We start from the raw sequence: 20,295 nt of genomic DNA on the forward strand, positions 1-20,295 counted from the left end.
GGCCCCAAGATAATATTTTTAATTTAGCCATAAAACCAGATCCTAATAAAAGAGTTATATATGACTTCTTAAATAGTTTCATCAATGTCACTTAAAATCCAATCAATTCACTATCCATGGTAGGACCCTGGAATGAGGTCAATCTGTCCCAGTGGAATTTAGGATCGTTACACCAATGATTTACAAGCCTGGTATGGACAGTAAATGTCAGTCGGAGAACCAGATCGCACAGTCCAGAAGGGGGGGGATCAGACTCTCAGTTCAGTACTACCCCCATCCCCAAATGCCTGCTTAACTAGTACTGAATGACTGAATGACTTCAGACTACTTTTTGCGTATGGAAGTAAATAAGTGAAATTCCAATCAGGAAAATTGGAGACTGATTTAAAGAGTTGATCTCAAATGATTTGACACAGCTGTAGACTGGCAGGCAGGCCTGCTTTAAGAATGGGGGTAGAGGCTATTTTGAACAAGCTTTGAAAGACCAAGATTTTAAGAGTTTTAAGTGACAAGCTCTGAAAATACTATCTAAATCCACTAATGAGGGAAGAAATTTTAATATCTTTTCTAGGTGTTTGAGTCTTTTCAGCTGCATAAGCTACCAATAATAAGGACAGGAATGTGTGGTTGAGCAAAGGGTTCTCCCTTTGGTGTTCCTAAGCCCAGCCTGTTGAGGGAGGAGATCAGCCAGCTGCCCTGTCCAGGACTGCCACGGGTTTATAATGAGGGAAACTACGGCAGCTGCCTCTAAGGACTCCTGCTATGAGCTCACTGAAAACAACTTCCCAATCCGGAACATGGAGTCTCCCCAGCTCCCCCCTTAAAACTCTTCCCCAGGAGCACCTCTCTCCTCAGAGCCCTTGCCAGCAGCTGCCGTGTCTTCTTCACTGTGTTGCTTCCCCTCTTCCCAAGGGCCCAGTCTGCAGACGTTCGTTTCTTCAAACTTAGTGGGGGGAAATATTTTTCCCTTAGCTGGACGCTATGCGGCAGGTCAGTACCCCTGTTTAAGGAGCTCCTCACTTTTTGCCAGGTACTCTGTTTGCTATTTTGTTATTTCTTTTTCTTTTCTTTCCTTCATATACAGTATGCCTGATTTATCTGGGAAAAGAGAGGAAGTCTTTGGCTTCCATTTCTGTAACATACTTTGATCTAGTCAAGTTCCTGGGTTCTTTGTGTGTTGAGACTGGCTTTTTATATATTTAGAACTTAGTGCATTTAAAATTCATGAGCATGAGAGGTTTTGTTTTCAACTTTTTGTACTTATTGTTTAAATGATCTCTTAGTAACATGTTGGGTCTGTTTTTAAAAGTTCCATCTGAGAGTCTGTATCCTAATTAGAGCATTTAGCCCACTTATATTTATTTGATAATTGGACTTAAATTGACCATCTTCATATTTTCCATGGATATACCTTCTTATCTCCCACCGTTCTTAAAACAACCTTGTATAATATGTCGACATTATTACTTTCATTTTATTAATGAAGACGCTGAGGGTCCGAAAGGTTAAGGGGCTTACCTGGATCACAAGGCAGACAAATGACCTAGCTGGGGTTCAAATACAGGGCAGCGTGACCTGCCTGCAGCTCTTCACACATACTGACTTATTTCTGACCCTGTGGGGACCGGGGACCAGTGAGGTGGAGAAAGCTTTTGGAAACACTGTCCCAGGCTCTTCTGTAGAAGAACTGCTTTTAAGGTGTTTGTTTGGCTTCTGGGGAGTCCCCTTCTTTTAACCCCAACACCCAGAAAGAAAATATTCTTGGCTCTGTTAAAAAATAAAAACTTGATTTTTTAATTTATTTTGACTTCTCAAAAAGTACCTGGTCACTCCCTTTCTCCATTTTTTTTTCTCTCTTTATGTCCCTTCAGCAATCTCCCCTTTTGTCTCTCCCCCTCCCACATACACACACACCCCTTCAACTTTAGTTCCATTTCTTCCATTTTGGGGGGGACCTTGGACTGATGCTGAACCATGTTTCTATGTGAGACTTTCCCACTAGGTGACCTCTCCAATCCTTCAAGATTAAAACTCCAAGTAGGATAAGTCTACCTTTAATCCTTCTAGATTAAAACTCCAAGTAGGATAAGTCTACCCCATTATTGGTGTTTCTTTTTGAAAAAACTTGGCTGAATTAGAAACATAAATTCAAACCAGTGACTGGCTTCTTCAAAGATCACCAAAATGTTAGGTGTAACACAACAAAATAACTCTTCCAAATTGGTCTGATTAATAATTGGTAAGAAGACTTTTTTATACATATTAGAAAACAAATCCAAGATTTAGTTCCTTCCGAGATAATTATTTTGCTCTTCTCTGGAACCAGTTTTTATGTCCTCAGGAAAGATTTACAGCTCAAATAAGCAGCAGGAACAAATTAACTGCCAAGAGCTGTCCTCTCAGTGATGCTGTTGATAGCCATGTTAAGATAATTATAAATCTATTAGAAAGTGAGACATCACTGATTTGTTGTTTTAAAGGTTTGAGATATGAGATTCTAATTAAACTATGAAAATGCTTTATATAGCCCATTCCATACCATAAAATGTGACTTGATTTGAGTCTCAAAAAAAAAAAGGCATCCTTAAAACAGTCCTTTTTTCAGTGATACTTGTTGCTTTCCTTTGAGCATAATTAGAGCCTGTCTAGGAATTGGAAAAGAAAGGACCAACACTGAGAAGTTTAATTATCATTTTATATTTTCACAATTAAGAAAAAATAGATGGAGAATTTCCATACAAGATGTGAATGGAAACTTAATTTTATGTGGAGTCTAGATTATCACCATTCTAAATTTTCATTGCTTGCTACACCTCTTTCCTTAATAATGGGTTAGCTTATTTAGTAAATTGAATGACATTATCATATCTATGGAGTAAAAGGTTTGACGATACCTATTATCACTGGTTTATATACACTATTCTCTCCCTCCACTCAGTGAAATTTGATAAGGATGTTGAATTGGCTACCTTTGTGATTGTGTCAAGCTCAAACAAAGATGTATCTCCATAGCTCAGAACTATGTTCATCTCTGGCTTTTTCTAGCCATTTTAGTGGTCCTTCATATTTCTGCGTTGTCAAAATGAACTCCCTGTATGTTGTCTTTTGATTTGCTCCAGACTACAAAAGCTAATCAGAATTCTGCAGTAGACCCTGCATTTTCTGCATTTCACATTTCTGAGCTGCTGTTCTTTTTCCATTTCTTCTATCAATAGCCTGCATTAGTGAAGGCCTCTTTACTAGGCTCCCTTTTTATATAGAAGAACTTTTGATTTTGCAAACACGTATCTGTCTTGTGCCTTGCTTGCTCAGAATTTTATTTTTGGTTATTTACTCTGATAAAAATTTTCCTATAATAATGCAGTGTAACTGACAACGATGTAGTTGGTTACTTATTAATATCTTAATTGATATTAATATAATTTTAATTGATACCACAGGCATTAGGGTATGACCTATTGTGGAAATCCTCACCCTATACTAAAGTTAAAATCATTCTGGAGAGAAGATTTTAGTATCTACCAAAACCTCAGATCTTTTCTAAAAGATTGCTTAGTGGAATTCATAATTCAAGTCCAGGGCCTCCCTGGGAAAGTTCCGTGACACGGTTGGCAGGAATTTGGAAGCAGGATGCATCTTTAGGAAAGTGTGCATGCTGTCCCTCTGCCCACCCCCATCCTACCCCAGCTGATGCCACCTGCACCTGCAACAAAACTTCAAATGCCCTTGCTTCTCCAGACTCAGCAGCTCCTCTGTCTATGGATGGCAGGGTGTAAGCTCAGGTTACAATTAGAGCCCCCTTAGTTCCAGCTTCAGAAGGGTTGACGAGAACTGTGGGTGCAGATCCAAGTGCGCTCAAGCTTGCAGGAGTTCCTTCAGTTTTTGTGAACGCACTTCCTCCTTTGAAGGTTTCTAGAGTTTGTTTTCAAATTGCCTATTTTCTTCTTAGGTCTGCTTTTCTGTATGTTTCTACTAAAAGTTAGAAGTTTATATTCCTTTGCGCATGCGTGCTTGCGTGCACACGCATATAGGAGGGGCAAAGGCAGAGGGATCAGCAGGCTTCCTGCTCAATGGGGAGCCTGATTCAGGACTCCATCCAAGGATCCTGGGATTGTAACCTGAGCCCAAGGCAGGTGCTTAGCCAACTGAGCCATCCAGGCATCCGTGAAGTCTGTAATCCTTATCAGAATCATAACCCAGTAAAATACAGTCAATATAGTTCTTAATGCTCCAAGCCTTCTGCAGTTACCTCTCAGATACAAAATATTCGGTGTATTGTGAACAAATATTCTTGTTTTAAATGCTTATTATGGGTACTTTTCTTCTATTTTACTTCAGTGTTAATTGTTAATTTTTTTTTAAAAAATGACCATTTCTAACGTGTTTAATATATCCATTCTTTCCATTTATAAATATTGTTTCTTATTATCTCAGGTGGAAGAGGCCCTAGAAGCTGTCAAAAATGCTACAAATGAGCAAGACCTCGCAAACCGCTTTAAAGAGTTTGGGAAAGAAATGGTGAAACTTAACTACGTAGCAGCAAGAAGACAACAGGTGGGAGAAGTGTTTTTGGAAATGCTAGGGGAGACAATGCTTGTCTAAGTAACCTCCTAGCTTGATAGGCCTGACCAACAGATCAGCCTCATCTGGAGGTGATCAAGTTCCAAATGCCCCCAGAACCTGTGATCCACAGGGGCTGCCTCCTACAATGGGCTGGTTTTCATACCACTGTGGGCCCTGGGGGACTCTCTCAGCCCTGCCTACCTAGAGTAGGTCACGGGCCTTCTGCTTGACTGGTGGGAACCATTCTAAGCTTTTTTCTATTACAGAAAAAGCTCCCCAGTTGAAATATCAAACTTTGGTGTGGTGTTATGGATGCCGTTTGGACACCACTCCTTTACTTGCCCTCACTTTTTATTTCCTAGCCCTAAAGACACCACCATGCATATGCAGAGCCAGAATGTGCAGCATGTTGAAACCTTTCTGAAAGACAGGAAGACAATGTAAAGAAAATCAAGGAAAGGCAGAGAGAAAGGGGCAGGGTATGGGATAACACAGGTGAGTTACTTTGATGTAGGTGGCTCACAGGAGATACTGTGTCTCCCTTTGTCTTGAGATAGCACCCCTAATTTTAGCCAGGCCTACTCATTGAGTACCATTAGACTTTTGTTCTCAAGATGTGCATTTTAATTTTTTTTCCCCCTAGAAAAACCTCTCCAAATGTGGAGGGGTTGATTAAAATCCTTTCCACCCAACCTCTTGACTGCTCCTAGAATTCAACATTTGGGACAATTCCTAGTGCCTTAAGATTATGACCGACAAGAAAGTTCCACTCAACAGACGTGTGTTGAGTGTTCATCTGTGCCATGCTGAAGGAATGCTGATATTATAAACTCGGTTAAGATCTAGTTCCTGCCCCTAAAGTACTTACAGTATTCCTTGTGTGAGAGACATACACATATGTGATGTTAGATTACATGATGATATTGTAATTAGTAAAATTCAAGTGGACTTTGTGTAAGATTCCGAAGTATAAGATGGGTAGGAGTGAAGTTACTCTGAAGCACAAATGTGACATCAAAAAGCTACCTAGCTTATTTAAACCACTGAAGGAAAAAAAAAAAGACATTGAATCTTGACCTTAGTGAACCAAAGGGGCAGTTGGCAAGAAAGATAGGGGCCAGGACATCCAGAGTCTTAGAAAATTTTTGTTTTTTATTATAAGTGGATAGATAGTAGCTCAGTAGTTCAAAATTTGGTATCAGGGTCTCAAACTTCCATTTTAGTATTTTTTGATATGTTGAACACAAGGGAGTAAGGAGGAGAGAAAATCTATATTTGGGAGGGGCTGATGTCTAGGTGAAAGATGGTCTTAGTGAGTTGGTAGTGATAGGAATGGAGAAGATTACAAAGAATGAAAGTTAATTTTTAAAATAGAGCTCTGAGGATCTGATGTTAAATTGGATATGTCAGGTTAGGGAGTGACCGCAACCAGTTGAGTTCTAAGGTTCTGGTTTGAGCAAATGGGTAGATGGTGGTGAACTTATAGAGATGGAGAAGACTGAGTCAGTTGGGTATAGAAATTAAAATTTCATATTCAGACATACTGATTTTTGAGATGTTTGTGAGCTCTCCATGTAAAAATGTCAGATAGAAGAGACATGTGGGTTGGAGATGAAAAACTAGTCATCAGTGTAGATATATCTGGGTATTAAAATCTATGGAAGGGTATGAGCTATTTATGAGAATGTCCATCCATATCACTTATTTCATTAATACCTTGATTTTAATTAATTGCTAGACTCTTCCAAGAAAATTTAGAAAAAATAGTAGAATTGGAAGAAATGCATATAAAAATGCATATAACACCCAACCACCCAAGAAAAAAAAAAAAAGGTGCAATTTTAGTATATTGCCTTTCAGTTATTTACCTTCATATTTTAACATATTTATAATCCTACTTTACATACAGGTATGTATGTTGTGTTGTGCTTTTTCATTTATAAACATTATCCATATTGTTTGATGAAGGTGAATTATAATATCCACAGAGTCTATCAAGAACTTCAGTCATTTACTTAACCAATTCATAATTCAACATTTAGATTGCAGCTTTGTTTTTGTTTTAGGTTATTAAAGAATGTGTCCTCAAATATTTTTATGTGGAGAACCCCCCCTTCCATTTCTTACTTCCACATTTAGATTTTTCTTTTATTAGTATAAAGTAACATCTAACTTCTAGACCACTCTTCTGGAGATTAAAAAGGCCCTTTATAACTACTCAGGAGAAACCTTCTACTTTCAATGCCTAGCTTATTGCCCAGCCTAGAGAATACACTCAGGTGTTGGTTACCTATTTGTGTTCATGTTGAGGGCTAAAAATAAATAACCCCATATTAGAAATCCTGTTGGCTGGCATAAATTTGTCAGTCCATAAGCAAAAGAGGATAGATGGTTCACTTAATTATTACTATCAGTTTACCTGACAATCCTAGATAAAATATAATGTGCTTGTCTCAGAATTATTTTTTTTTAAAGATTTTATTTATTTGTCAGAGATAGAGAGGGAAAGAGAGTGAGCACAGGCAGATAGAATGGCAGGCAGAGGCAGAGGGAGAAGCAGGCTCCCCGCTGAACAAGGAGCCCGATGTGGGACTCGATCCCAGGACGCTGGGATCATGACCTGAGCCGAAGGTAGCTGCTTAACCAACTGAGCCACCCAGGCGTCCCTGTCTTAGAATTATTTTGACCAATAAAAGAGAAGATGTCATTATTGCCAAGTCATTTATATATGATGTACCAAGTGAACAAATAGACATTGAACCCTAGTGGTTCAAGTAACCTTTAATGATGTTTTGAAGATTTGGGGGTGTGGGGGAATCTCTCTGCGATCCTCAGCTGGCAATCCTACCTGGTCTCAGAGAGCTGCATTGCCTTTAACATTTCCGTAAATGATGTGAACATTTTCTTAACAATACTCTTTAAAGCTGAAGATCAAGAAACTCCCCAGTGGTGGTATTTTGACAGCCAAAACTATGAAGACAAATCATCTTTTTTTTTTTTTTTTTAATTTTTTATTTTTTATAATCATATATTTTTTATATACATATATTTTTATCCCCAGGTCTGTGAATCACCAGGTTTACACACTTCACAGCACTCACCAAATCACATACCCTCCCCAATGTCCATAATCCCACCCCCTTCTCCCCAACCCCCTCCCCCCGGCAACCCTCAGTTTGTTTTGTGAGATTAAGAGTCACTTATGGTTAGACAAATCATCTTTGATCTATTCTTAGTCACTAAACTCAATGATTGAGCTGCCATTAAGAGTAGCTTGAAAAAAAAAAAAAGAGGGACGCCTGGGTGGCTCAGTTGGTTAAGCAGCTGCCTTCGGCTCAGGTCATGATCCCAGCGTCCTGGGATCGAGTCCCACATCGGGCTTCTTGCTCAGCAGGGAGCCTGCTTCTCCCTCTGCCTCTGCCTGCCATTCTGTCTGCCTGTGCTCGCTCTCTCCCCCTCTCTCTCTCTGATAAATAAATAAAATTTAAAAAAAAAAAAAAAAAAAAAAAAAAAGAAAGAAAGAAAGAAAGAAAGAACCCTATTCCAGAAATGATAGTGCAGTGACAGTGATAGACAAAGCAAAACTCAGAAAGGTCTGATTGCCCATATCTGTAATCGTAATTGAATATGGAGGCAAGCATTATCAGAAGACTGAAGTTTGAGTTTTCCTTCTGCTGCTTGTGAACTCTGATCCATGCAAGCTACTGACTGTCCATAGCTTGGTTTTTACATCTTTCCCAGCAATATTTTGAGTGCCTCTTAGGGGCCAAACACTGCTAAGGAGTGAAGAGCCTCTAAATAAGATAGACAAGGCTTCCTGCTCTTACTAGACACAATATATGAGGGAAACATCTTGAAGTAAATACAGTAAAGTTTAATAAATGTTGATAGGAGGGGATAGGGGCTTGTGGGAGCAGATAGAAGGGGGCATAGCTTAGCAGGATGGAGTACGTTCCAGGAGGATCGGCCATGTCTGGTGAAAGGGTAAGTGGAAGAGGAGTGCTCAGGCATTTCATACAGAAAGAACATTATATGCAAAGTCCCCGTGGCTAGAGCGAGGACAGGGGAGAATATAGATTCTAAAATTCAGTAGGGTTTATGAAATTGAGTCTGGGACTCTAAGTTCTAGAACAAATGCTTCTGCGGAAACCTTCATGAATGTACCATGTTTCCTGTTTTGTGTACACAGGAGCTGAAGGACCCTCACTGTCGGGATGAGATGGCGGCCGCCCGAGGGGCTCTGAAGAAGAACGCTACAATGCTGTACACAGCCTCCCAAGCGTTTCTCCGCCACCCGGATGTTGCTGCCACAAGAGCCAACCGAGATTATGTGTTTAAACAAGTCCAGGAGGCCATTGCTGGCATCTCCAATGCTGCTCAAGCTACCTCGCCCACCGATGAAGCCAAAGGCCACACGGGCATCGGCGAGCTGGCTGCAGCTCTCAATGAGTTTGATGTGAGTATCAATGTGTGTAATTTGATGTGAATATCAATGTATTTGATGTGTGCATCAGCGATGCACACAGAGGGGTACACACCTGGATTGAAAGAAATGATTTGGGGTTGGAGGGCCACAATAGTATACCTGGATTTACCCCTCTGGGAGGCTTGTGCTAATGAGGTAAACTATATAATGTGTTTGTTATTAGGAATGCAGCATAGTGGCAGAGCCTAGTTTCCTTACATTTAAAGGATCTAGCAACAGTGTTTGAGAGGAGCTGATCTGATGCAAGCAGAAACCCTGTAAGCTGTTAGTTTCCTATCCCACTGGCTATTTTAGGGATAGTTCATCATTTGGAAGGTTCTTTATTTTTAAAGGGGTGAATGTCATAGGCAGTATAGGTATTCACTGCCTCTGTGTTGCCCCTGGGTGAAGAACCACCCTCCATGTCTTCATTTTAAATCAGTGACAAACTCTCTTGCCCCCTGATCCCGCATGGGATCCCTGACTTTCTTGAATCAGCTCGTCTGGGTAGCACCTGTGTTGGACCCACGAATGACCCACATCCTGCACCTGCTACTTCTGATGGGTGTGTCCCAGTGAGGGAAGTAATGGGAGGACGGCATCAAAGTGAATAAGAGGGATGCTTGTAATCAAAGACCGCAGGATGACAGCCCTCACTTTCCTTGGGTCAGAATATGGGTTCACCTAGGGGAAGCTGGAAGTCATCTGAGTTCCTCCTGTGTTCAGTGTGAGAGCCTACATGTGTTGGAGGGCTACCAAGATTTAAAATAGGCTGTATCTGTTTTCAAGGGTTCTCTTTTCCTGTAGGGAGATGGGAGAAGTAGAATGTATTAAATACCTTTTAAGTGATAAAACACGGTATTATAGGAATTCATAAAAGAAAAATAGGTTACTTAACAGCTGTGGAGAAAGATGATGAGCTTGCTTTTGGATCTGTTGACGTGAATTTTTGACAGGGGATGACTGGCTGGGAACGAGGATCAGGAACAAAGCAGTGATTGCTGAAGACATAAAGCTGTGAGATACAATGGAAGGAAAACCATAACACTTCAGATAGCCGTTCACAGCTTTCACAGGGGTCTGTCCTCTTCTATTTTTTTGTTCGCCAAAATATCCATCGCTTAGACTGCATACTGTTTCCTAGGGTTTTTTGGTGAGGATCCAATGTCATTTAAAGCATTTACTGCAGAAATTGGGGTTTAATACATAATTCACAAACTTTCTGTTGGCACTAATAGAGTTCAGTAAGGTTACCAGTTTTAAAATACACATAACAAATCAATAGATTTCCCAGGTGCAAAACATAGAATCATGGAAAAACAGATCCTGTTGACAAAAATGAACAATTTGGTGGCCTTATTTTATTTCTTAATTTATTTCCTTATAAATGTTAGAAACAATCCTGATACAGTTGTAGAGGACCAAAAAAAAAAAGCACTGAGTGGTACTTTTTGTACTTTTGATTTTTGGTTTGTTTGGTGCTTAGGTTATACAATAGAGTTGTACTTCTTGGTAAATGATGTCATGATCCTGGGTAGGAAAACTATTGACTCTTAAGTTTTATAATGTTCAGGCAATTCTGATAAAAATTGGGCGTTCTTTTACAACTCGATGGAGTAATGGTACAAGTTTCTTTCTGGAATAAGAATAAAGAAGCCCAAGTTTTAAGGAAATGAAAATGCACAGGTGAAGTACTCAGATATTTAAAACATTATAATGCTACATTAATTTTAAAAGTGTGCATTAGACCAAAAAATGCCTCGTCAGTTAAACAGAATAGAAAATTGCAAAACTATCTCAAATACAGAATTACTTTATGAAATGGTACTTTTTAAAAAATGCATTAATAGGTAGATTATGTAGTCAGATTTTGACCCAACTGCATTTTTATAATCCTATTTTATAATCAAAAAGTAAATAAAACCTGTGGAGCTAGATAGAGTAGAAGCATAGTATACAGAGAGCTCCCTTGAAATATAGACCCTTCTGCTGCTGCCACCTTCTGCTCAAGTGTGATAGCTTCCTGATCTCTTTGACTCCAGACTTTTCATTGAAAGGAGCTTCTGCCCAAAATGAATTTAACAACTGAGGCATCATTGTAGTAATACAAAAGGCTTTGGACTCATACAACTTAAGGCCATGTGGGGAAAATCTGTTAACAGAGTCTGTTGACATATAATAAACGTTCAACGGTGATATTTTTGTTTTTAACTGTAGTGATATGCTGGATAAACATGGCTCTGGGAAGTTAATACATGAATTTTTTTTTTTAATAGAACATGGCATATTAACTCATCACTATATTAATTTACAACTAATATTTATTACATTAAGTATGTTAGCTAATTATATCTTAGCTAAATATATGAACCAAGTAATATTTCATTATTAAATGTGTATGGGTTCTCATGCTATATAAATTGCATAAAACATTATCTAATGTATAAAATTTTATTTCTCAGAGGTTGATAAAAATCAACTTGTGGAGCCATGTAAATTGGTAATTTATAGATAGTAATTCCATTTGGTGTGATTCTCTAAAGATTAAGTTAATGAAATTTCAGTACTTTATTAAACATAGTAAATATTACTTATAAATATCACTGAGTATGACAAGGTACAAGGTAAGTAACCAATTGTAGATTTTCTATCACCTGACACCAACAAATCTACATAGTCCTTAATGATACTTGAAATTCTCTCACTAAAAAAATAATGTCTCCTTCTCTTTGTAACAGAATTATACATTTCTGTTCTATAGTTACATAATGAATACGTTGGTATTTTTTTATTCCCCAGGCATATTGACTTGAAATTGCTGTAGAATTCAGACATCTGTCTTGAATGCTCAGTGCTATTCTCAGATATTAAACAAATCGATACCACACTGGGTGGGAAAACTCATTCAAACTTTCTGTGACTTATTTTTCTGGCAATATCCCTTCCTGATGCTTAGTTTAATGGTTTGCCAATGTGATGGAGATTTTAACAAGTAAAGTGTGTTTTGAGATCCTGAAGTTAAAGGAACTGTAGAAATATACAATTTCATCATCAGGATGACAAGCATGCTCTAATGTTGAATTTGAAACACACTTCATATTCATCGTCAGTGTGCCAACTGAGTTTAATGGGAGGTTGGATGCAGAAGTGACTTAAAGTGTGCTAGTTGACTAAGAACAAGGTAAAAATTAGCATTTTTACATTATCTAAAATTACAGGACTGATTTTCTGTCTGGTTACTTAGAATTATGGCTCAGTGCATGGTGACCTATTTTCTGGCACTCTTCTTCTGCCTACATGAAGAGTTGATGTAGTGATTTCTGAAGCAAGAGAATGAATAAAAAAAAAAAACCACAGTATTTTTAACAACTTAAAACTGTCAAGAGTCTCTAATGATAAAACAGCAAAAAGAAAATGATTGCTAATCAATGGAAAAATCAACCTCCATTTAAAATGTGGCAGCTTGAGGTGGTTAATTTTATCTGGTGAAACTACTAAGGAATACTAAAAAGAATTTGTAAAAAATATAATGACTACTCAGAAGTAAATCCTATTATAATGTCAGTTTTGACTGCCAGAAAATTTAAGAGTAGGAAAGGAAAATTAAAAATTATTCCTACAGAATTTCTGTTTAGAGAGAACATACACTGTATCTTGTTTTTTGAATCTACTTTTGTAAAAGAAGATGCTTTAGAAAAATAGACAATAACATCATTCATAACCCAGTCTTTATAATTGATAACCCTTTCTCTTTTAAATTTTTTATTTTCTCGGGGTGCCTGGGTGGCTCAGTGGGTTAAACCCTCAGCCTTCAGCTCGGGTCATGATCCCAGGGTCCTGGGATCAAGCCCCGCACCGGGCACTCTGCTCAGCATAATGCCTGCTTCCCCCTCTCTCTCTCTGCCTGCTTCTCTGCCTACGTGTGATCTCTGTCTGGGACCCAGTCCCAGGACCCTGGGATCAAGACCTGAGCCGAAGGCAGAAGCTTAACCTCCCTTTTGTTTTCTCTTAAATCAGATCATAAACAGTATCTCAAACTCCTCTAACTTTAAGTTTTGCCCATTTGCTTGATTAGTAATTCTTTTTTTGTATACATTTATTTTTTTCTCCACTTGTTCCATCTTCTCAGCCTGTAGAAAAACGTATTTTGGTTCTACAGCCTAGAAAGAGAATAAAGCATAAGGCTAGCATATTTACTATTTTCTCATATTTTACTGTTTTGAGTTTGAGTTTGAGTTCTTTAAGATTCCAGTCCTTGCTTGTATGTCTTGGCTGCCATTAGCTCTTACCTCTTTGAGCCTTGTACTCTAACCTCTACTCCTGCCCCTCCTTTGTAACACTGTGTCTGAGTTTGTAATAAGGACCCCGAAATATCTATGTGTTTTTATTTTCTAGTTCTCAACTGTTTCAACTTTGGAATGTGTGGGGGGATCTTAATAGTATTAAACGTACCTTTTTTTTTTTTTTAAAGATTTTATTTATTTATTTGTCAGAGATAGAGGGAGAGAGAGAGAGTGAGCACAGGCAGACAGAGAGGCAGGCAGAGGCAGAGGGAGAAGCAGGCTCCCTGCCGAGCAAGGAGCCCGATATGGGACTCCATCCCAGGATGCTGGGATCATGACCTGAGCCGAAGGCAGCTGCTTAACCCACTGAGCCACCCAGGCGTCCCAAACGTACCTTTTTTTGATTTGTATTCAAATTTGCAAGATTTAAACACCTGTACTTGAAGACTAGGACAGTCTGGCCTCAGCCACAGTGAGCTGAAATGTCACCATGACCTACCAACTCTACATAAATTGTCCTTTCTATTTCTACCAGATTTTTTTCATACCCTCCTTCCTCTAGTTTGTTTTCTTCCTCTCCCTCATATCTTCATATCCATATACACATGGATACACATATCCCACATATCCACCCCTGCTTCTTTCTCTTTAAATAGATTTCCTTGATCTAATTTTAATTCTCACACTGATCTAGTATTCAGTGGATAGACGTTTTGGAGGGTTAGCAGAAGGCACAATGGGCTATCTGCATCACAGGCCAATAGGGATAGCAAGACACTGTGTCCATCTGACATGGTTAGAGGGTCTAGGCTAACTTCAATAAGGGGAGAATTATCTGCTGGAGAGCATCTCTATGCTACAGTGGTCACAGCCCTAAGGCTTTTCAAGTATGTGCTTGTTTCAGGTGTACCCAGATGTTCTAGAAGCTCTAGTTGGAAGAACCTGGTTAAGAAACAGGAATTCAGCTGGTAACTCATCTCCTAGCAAGACTCCAGCCCATTTCTGGGACATGGAGGTTTCTGGACACCCAAGAGTAAGAACAATCTGGGTGTAGGGTTTAGAATCCAGGATTGGAATTCAAGCCCAGTGGAGAGCTAGAGTGCTTGACAGGCATCTTAGGTATGAAGCCCAAATCCATGACCTCAGATCTAGGCTGCAGGAATCTGAAGAAGTAGAGTTTTTCAACTGACACTTTCCTCCAAATATCATCTGACACCTTTAGATAGGGAGATTAATTCTTAGAAGGGCCTGTTGAAGCTCTGGTCCCTTAAGGAACCTCAAACCAGAATTCTGGCTGGCTCAGGGATTCTTAAGTGTTATGATCTCTCCAACAACAGGCAAGAAGGAATGCCTACTTGGAGACATATATTTCCATTCTATAAAGTCATTCTGACTACAGACATCTGGGAGCACCCATGTTAGGTTATGAAAAGGGTAAGTTTCCTGTGTATTACTTTAGAGTGAGGACAGAAAAGAGAGGAGAAAGCCCTGACAAAATATTGTAAACATACTGATGAGGAAAATGCAAGATGTAGTTTATGTCCTAAAGCAATTAGCAAGCGGGAGGCCAAATTCATAAAAATGAAAGCCAGTAAGCAGAACCAGATAGCTTCGGGAAAGCAATTTTGGATTCCTAATTCAGGTACTAAAAAGATGGAGCAAACACATTCAGCAACTCTTTGCCTTTCTGAGTTCATGCCAGTATTTTTGAAGGCTTAACATCTGCACAGTTGTTATGTCTGTTCTTTAATGTTGTATTGGTATTTTTTTAACGTAAACTCTATGCCCAACATGGGACTTGAACTCACAACCCCAAGAACAAGAATCACAGGCACCCCATCAATACTCCTTAATAATCGCCACCATGTTCCTAAGAAATGGTTCCCATTTAATGGCCTTTAGAAGTATCCCAGGACTTCGGAAGAGCCCAGGAGTTGGATTGTGGTATATGGTGGCTACTCCAAGCTCTGTAAATTTCTAGAAATGTGTGACCTGGGGTTGCTGAGATAGTATCTCTAAGCCTGGGAGTAAGGTCTAGCTGCTGGATAGCTAAGATCCATTAAGAGCTTACAGTATGCCAAGTGAGATAAAAGAATGTAGGACTGCAAAGCATAAGGGAGACATGCTCTTTGAACAGGTTTAGTCACTGTAATGCATAAATGATGTGGTATGCACTACATATATAGTATGTACCTAACCTTCTGAGTGTGTATCTGTTGGGGTGTGGGTAAGATTAGGGATGGTGAAATCCTGGAAGAGTTCCTGGAGGAGGTGGTGCATGAGTAGGAATTACCATGCTCAAGTGTGAATGAGGGTATTTCTCAGAACATCTTTCCATGCAGAGGCAACCTTCAGAAAAATACCCCATTCTGGAACCCAGGGAATGAGGAGAAATCTGGCTAAGTGGCTAAGCTGGCGGCAGATCCTGGAGAGCTTTGTGGGCCTTGCAGGGGGCTGAGTTTGACTTAAGAGGCTTAAGAAGTTGCTGGTGCTCTAGGCAGGGGCCTGGGTGGTCACATTTGTGTTCCAGTTTCCCTGGGGCTGCGGGATGGAGAAAATGGATTCTGAAGGGGCAAAGCTACCATGCAATGGGAGTGGTTAAGATGAGAGGTTATCAAGGTCCTAAGTCTCTTGTTGGAGTAGGCTTGGGAAGAGTGGATGGTTCGGAGAGTCCACAGTTCTTGAGGCCTGTACTTTTCATGTATTAAAAGTGAACGTTTTATACAGTAAATGTAAGTTAATTAAAAACACCAGACATTTTTCTAATTTCAATTATGGAATCTTAAGGAGTTTCAGTTATTTGATTCAGATATTTGATTTTTTGCATGATCTAACTTCCTTGTGCTGTTTTTCCCCCTAGCCCTTAATTCACGTATATTACTGAACAGTATGATTATTAAAAGCCTAGTAATTAGTGCAGATACATGTTTTCAACATCTAAATCTAAATTCTATATCTAAGGTTTTTCTAACTTAGTTTATTTATGTGTAATTGAGCTTTCATTAGTATGTGTTTACTAACTCTCACTTCTTAAAATCTTAGACACACTTAAAAAAAAAATTAGAGATGGGTTTTCCCATCTGATAGGATATAGTATCAATGACTAGAGGTTAGTAAGGTCCAGAGATTCTCAGCTTTTCTCCACATATTGTCCCAAAAGAATGCTTCTATATTTTTCTGCTCCAGCAAATTAAACTAATCGAAATGCCCTTTTAAGCCTTTTAGCTTGAAACCTGCATGGTCTTATAGCATTCTTTATCATACACTGACATCTGGTGGCCAAATAGAACACTAAGAACATTCCAGTGGATTTCTGTATGTCTGTAAACGAAGGCAACCTGAAACCAAGCTGTGGGCCCAGCCAGACTTGGGATATTAATATGGACAGAGTATAGACCGCCTTCAGAGAATTTTGTCAGCTTAAGGCACTTTTTTTTTTTTTTAAGATTTTATTTATTTATTTGACAGAGAGAAATCACAAGTAGATGGAGAGGCAGGCAGAGAGAGAGAGAGAGAGGGAAGCAGGCTCCCTGCTGATCAGAGAGCCCAATGCGGGACTCGATCCCAGGACCCTGAGATCATGACCTGAGCCGAAGGCAGCGGCCTAACCCACTGAGCCACCCAGGCGCCCTGCACTTTTTTTTTATTTTTAAATTAAGAATTTTTACTTATTTGAGAGAGAGGGAGAGAGAGGAACAAGACTCCCCGCAGAGCAGGGAGCCAGATGCAGGTCTGGATCCCAGGGCCCTGGAGTTATAAACGCTTAACAGACTGAGCCGCCAGCATCTCAACAAGCAGTTTTAATTTCTTAAGGTGTTATAAACCTAGGAATGTTTTCAATAGTATCATTTACCTTTTTATCATTTTTTGAAATAGTTACTTCAAAGGAAATACCCCAAGACCATTTAATTTTCTCTTCTACATTTCAATTACAGAGTTATAAAAAAAATCATCGAGCAAAAAACAATAGGATTTGAAATATTTGAAAGTTGCAATTCAAATCCTTATTTGTCTTCCTGTTGTCTTTAATTAAGATTATTTTCAAACTTGTTTTCATAAGAGATGTCATAATCTATATTTTTTACCCTGAGAATAATTTTCTTTGAGAAATTGAGTATATTGGCAGATTCTTTGCAACTGAGCTCACCTTTATTTCAAATAATTCGTACTAAATGTAACTGATTATTGATGTAATGGATCATCATATTCTAAATTCTAGATCATAGTCTAAACATATAATGGCAAATATCATTTTATCACTTAATGATTAGTCATACTTTAAAATTTGGGATCCAAATGAATTCTATCTAGTGAACTGTTTAAGGCTGAAAAATATAGATTAAAATACTGATCTCCTGGAGCACCTGAGGGTTACAGTTGATTGAGTGTCCACCTCTTGATTTGGGCTCAGGTCATGATCTTAGTAGTCAAGCACAGAGCCTGCTTGAGCTTCTCTCTCACTCTGCCCCCCCCCCCCCGCCTGCTGTCTCTCTCAAACAAATCAAATCTTTAAGAAATTAAGAAAGTAAAATTTTAATCTCCTCAGTCTTAGTTTCTTTAATGATTTCTTACATTAGAAGTCCCTTTCTTAGCCCTTCAGCATTTTCCTTTCTTTTTCACATGCTCCCCATGTTACAGTACTAGGATGCATTCAGTCCTCCTTTATAGGATTTGGTTTGATTCCACAGCAAAGTAAACTCATGCACTCATGCCCAGCGACACTAACAATTCCTGCCACTCCCCCTAAAAACACTGATTTTGATTTCTTATTACCCAAACTCCTTAATCTACACCTTGAACTTCTCCAGCAGTATTTTCTGGAAAATTAAAGCTATTTAATCCCATTGTTCATTTCTTCCAAATATTCTCTGGTGCTGTTTTGGTTTTTTTTTGTCATTGTTGTTTTTTTGTTTTGTTTTGTTTTGTTCTTTTTTTTTTTTTTTTCATATATCCATTCAACCAAGGCTGAAGGGAATTGGTTACCCACAGATGTGTGTGTGGTGGTAAAATTGTCAGGCATCTCACATCACTGGAGGCATGACTGGGTCCCATGCTGGTCATCTTAGTTATAGTGGTCGTACTTGTGGACTGTGGAATAGCACAGTATAGGACAAACAGAACAAGTTTGTGTTTGAATCTGACCATACACCTCTTCCCTCTATGTCTCTCTTTCTTCATCTATAAAATGGGGTAATGTTGACTCATCAAGCTGGAGATAATAGTTGAGATGAACATTTTTAGGTATCTCTACCTTGGTAGGTACTCATAAATGCTAGTTGTCTTTTTCTCTTACCTCTCTTTTAACAGAAGGATCAAACACATATGTCCCATCCCAAGTTAGTGTTGAAACTATTCCCTAGGAAAGGCTTAGGGACCAGTTCCTGATTGAAAAGTTGTTAATATCTCTGGACAGTAGCTACAGATGGAATAATGCCATTTGCGCTACCCTTGGTCCCATCCACACCCCAATACACAATACCCTCCAAGGAAGGTCTGGCCAAAACATTAGCACTCATGAGAAAAAGGCAATTCTACATTCCTGAAGAAAATTCCGAGCATAGATTCAATTGCCACCTGGCCCAAGAATGAATTTCTTGTTGAAGTATAGTTGGCAAAAAATGTTGTAGTAGTATCAAGTGCACAACATAATGATTCAACAGTCCTATACTTTATACTGAGCTCACCACAGTAAGTGTAGTCACCAGACGTCACCATACAACGTTATTGTAGTATCGTTGACTGCCCTCCCTGTTGCTGTACTTCTCATGCTTGTGACAGTGTTGGGAATTGGAACCTCTTGATTCGCTTTAGCTATTAGGCCATTCCCAACCCCACACACACCCCTGCCCCCGCCGCGACCCCCCACCCCGCTGCCTCTGGCAGGCACCAGTACTCTCTATTTAGGAGCCTGTTTATGGTTTGGTTTGTTTTTTAGATACCACGTTTAAGCGAAATCATATGATATTTTTCTTTCTCTGCCCGATTTTTTTTCACTTAGCATAACACCCTCTATATTTACCTGTGTTGCAAATGGCAGGATCTCATTCTTTTTTATGGTGGAGTTGTATTCTAGATTTGTGTGTGTGTGTGTGTGTGTGTGTAAACATATACATACACACTGCATCTTCTCTATCCATCTATTGACGGACATTTAGGTTGCTTCCATATTTTGGCCATTGTAAATGCTGTAGTGAATATAAGTGTGCACATATTATTTCAGATGAGTATTCCTGTTTTCTTTGGCTAAGTACTCAGTAGTAGAATTAATGAGTAGTAGAATTAATGATCATATGGTATTTCTATGTTTAATTTTCTGAGGAACTTCCATAGTGTTTTCCACAGTGGTTGCACTAATTTACATTCCCACCAACAGTGTGCAAGGGTTCTCTTGTCTCCAAGGATGAATTTTAAAGAGAGAAATCATAAGTCCAGTGCTAACACCAAGGAATGTTAGCCTCTCCATTGTGTTATTTAGGAAATTTCATTGCTTCTGATGTGGCAAAATACACTTTTAACTTCCATTAAATATTAGATTTATTTAGGTTTGGTAGTCTCTAGTACACTGAGAAAGAAAAAGAGTGGCTGACAGAAAGGGGTAGGGTTGGAGGATGAAATGACATAGATACATCCTCCTTAAGCCACGAACCACAATGTAAAGGAATTTATAATTACTTTGTAACAGCATGTTCTACTCAAGTGGTATCTTTCTACCATAGTTAATTAGCAAGACATGACACTTGTTTTAAAAAGCCTAATACAAAAGATAAGGAAAAGACTCTGAAAAGACATTATTAATTCCTACATTTAATGTTCAGCTTTTCTGTCACTAATATTCTCTCGAAAACCTCCAGGATTAAATCCCTCATTTGTGATGACAAGCAGGATGGATCCAGATCCCTAGAGTAGAACATGCACTTCTAAATCAGAGGAAATTTCTGATACCTAGGTGATGCAGAAAATTGAAGATTACTGATCGTCTCCTTT

General features: G+C 39.0%; 1 protein-coding gene across 6 annotated transcripts in view; it reads left to right on the plus strand.

Moving 5' to 3' along the window:
* Positions 1–20,295, plus strand: part of CTNNA2 (catenin alpha 2) — a 1,142,447-nt gene that overhangs the window by 357,764 nt on the left and 764,388 nt on the right. For all 6 annotated transcript variants that reach the window (XM_059188197.1, XM_059188196.1, XM_059188200.1 and 3 more), the window contains 2 exons: positions 4,435–4,554; positions 8,753–9,019. In XM_059188197.1, the coding sequence (XP_059044180.1) occupies positions 4,435–4,554; positions 8,753–9,019 (387 nt within the window). The remainder of the gene's footprint in view (positions 1–4,434; positions 4,555–8,752; positions 9,020–20,295) is intronic.

This window comes from Mustela lutreola, chromosome 9, assembly GCF_030435805.1.
Source record: "Mustela lutreola isolate mMusLut2 chromosome 9, mMusLut2.pri, whole genome shotgun sequence".
NCBI classification, from domain to species: Eukaryota; Metazoa; Chordata; class Mammalia; order Carnivora; family Mustelidae; genus Mustela; species Mustela lutreola.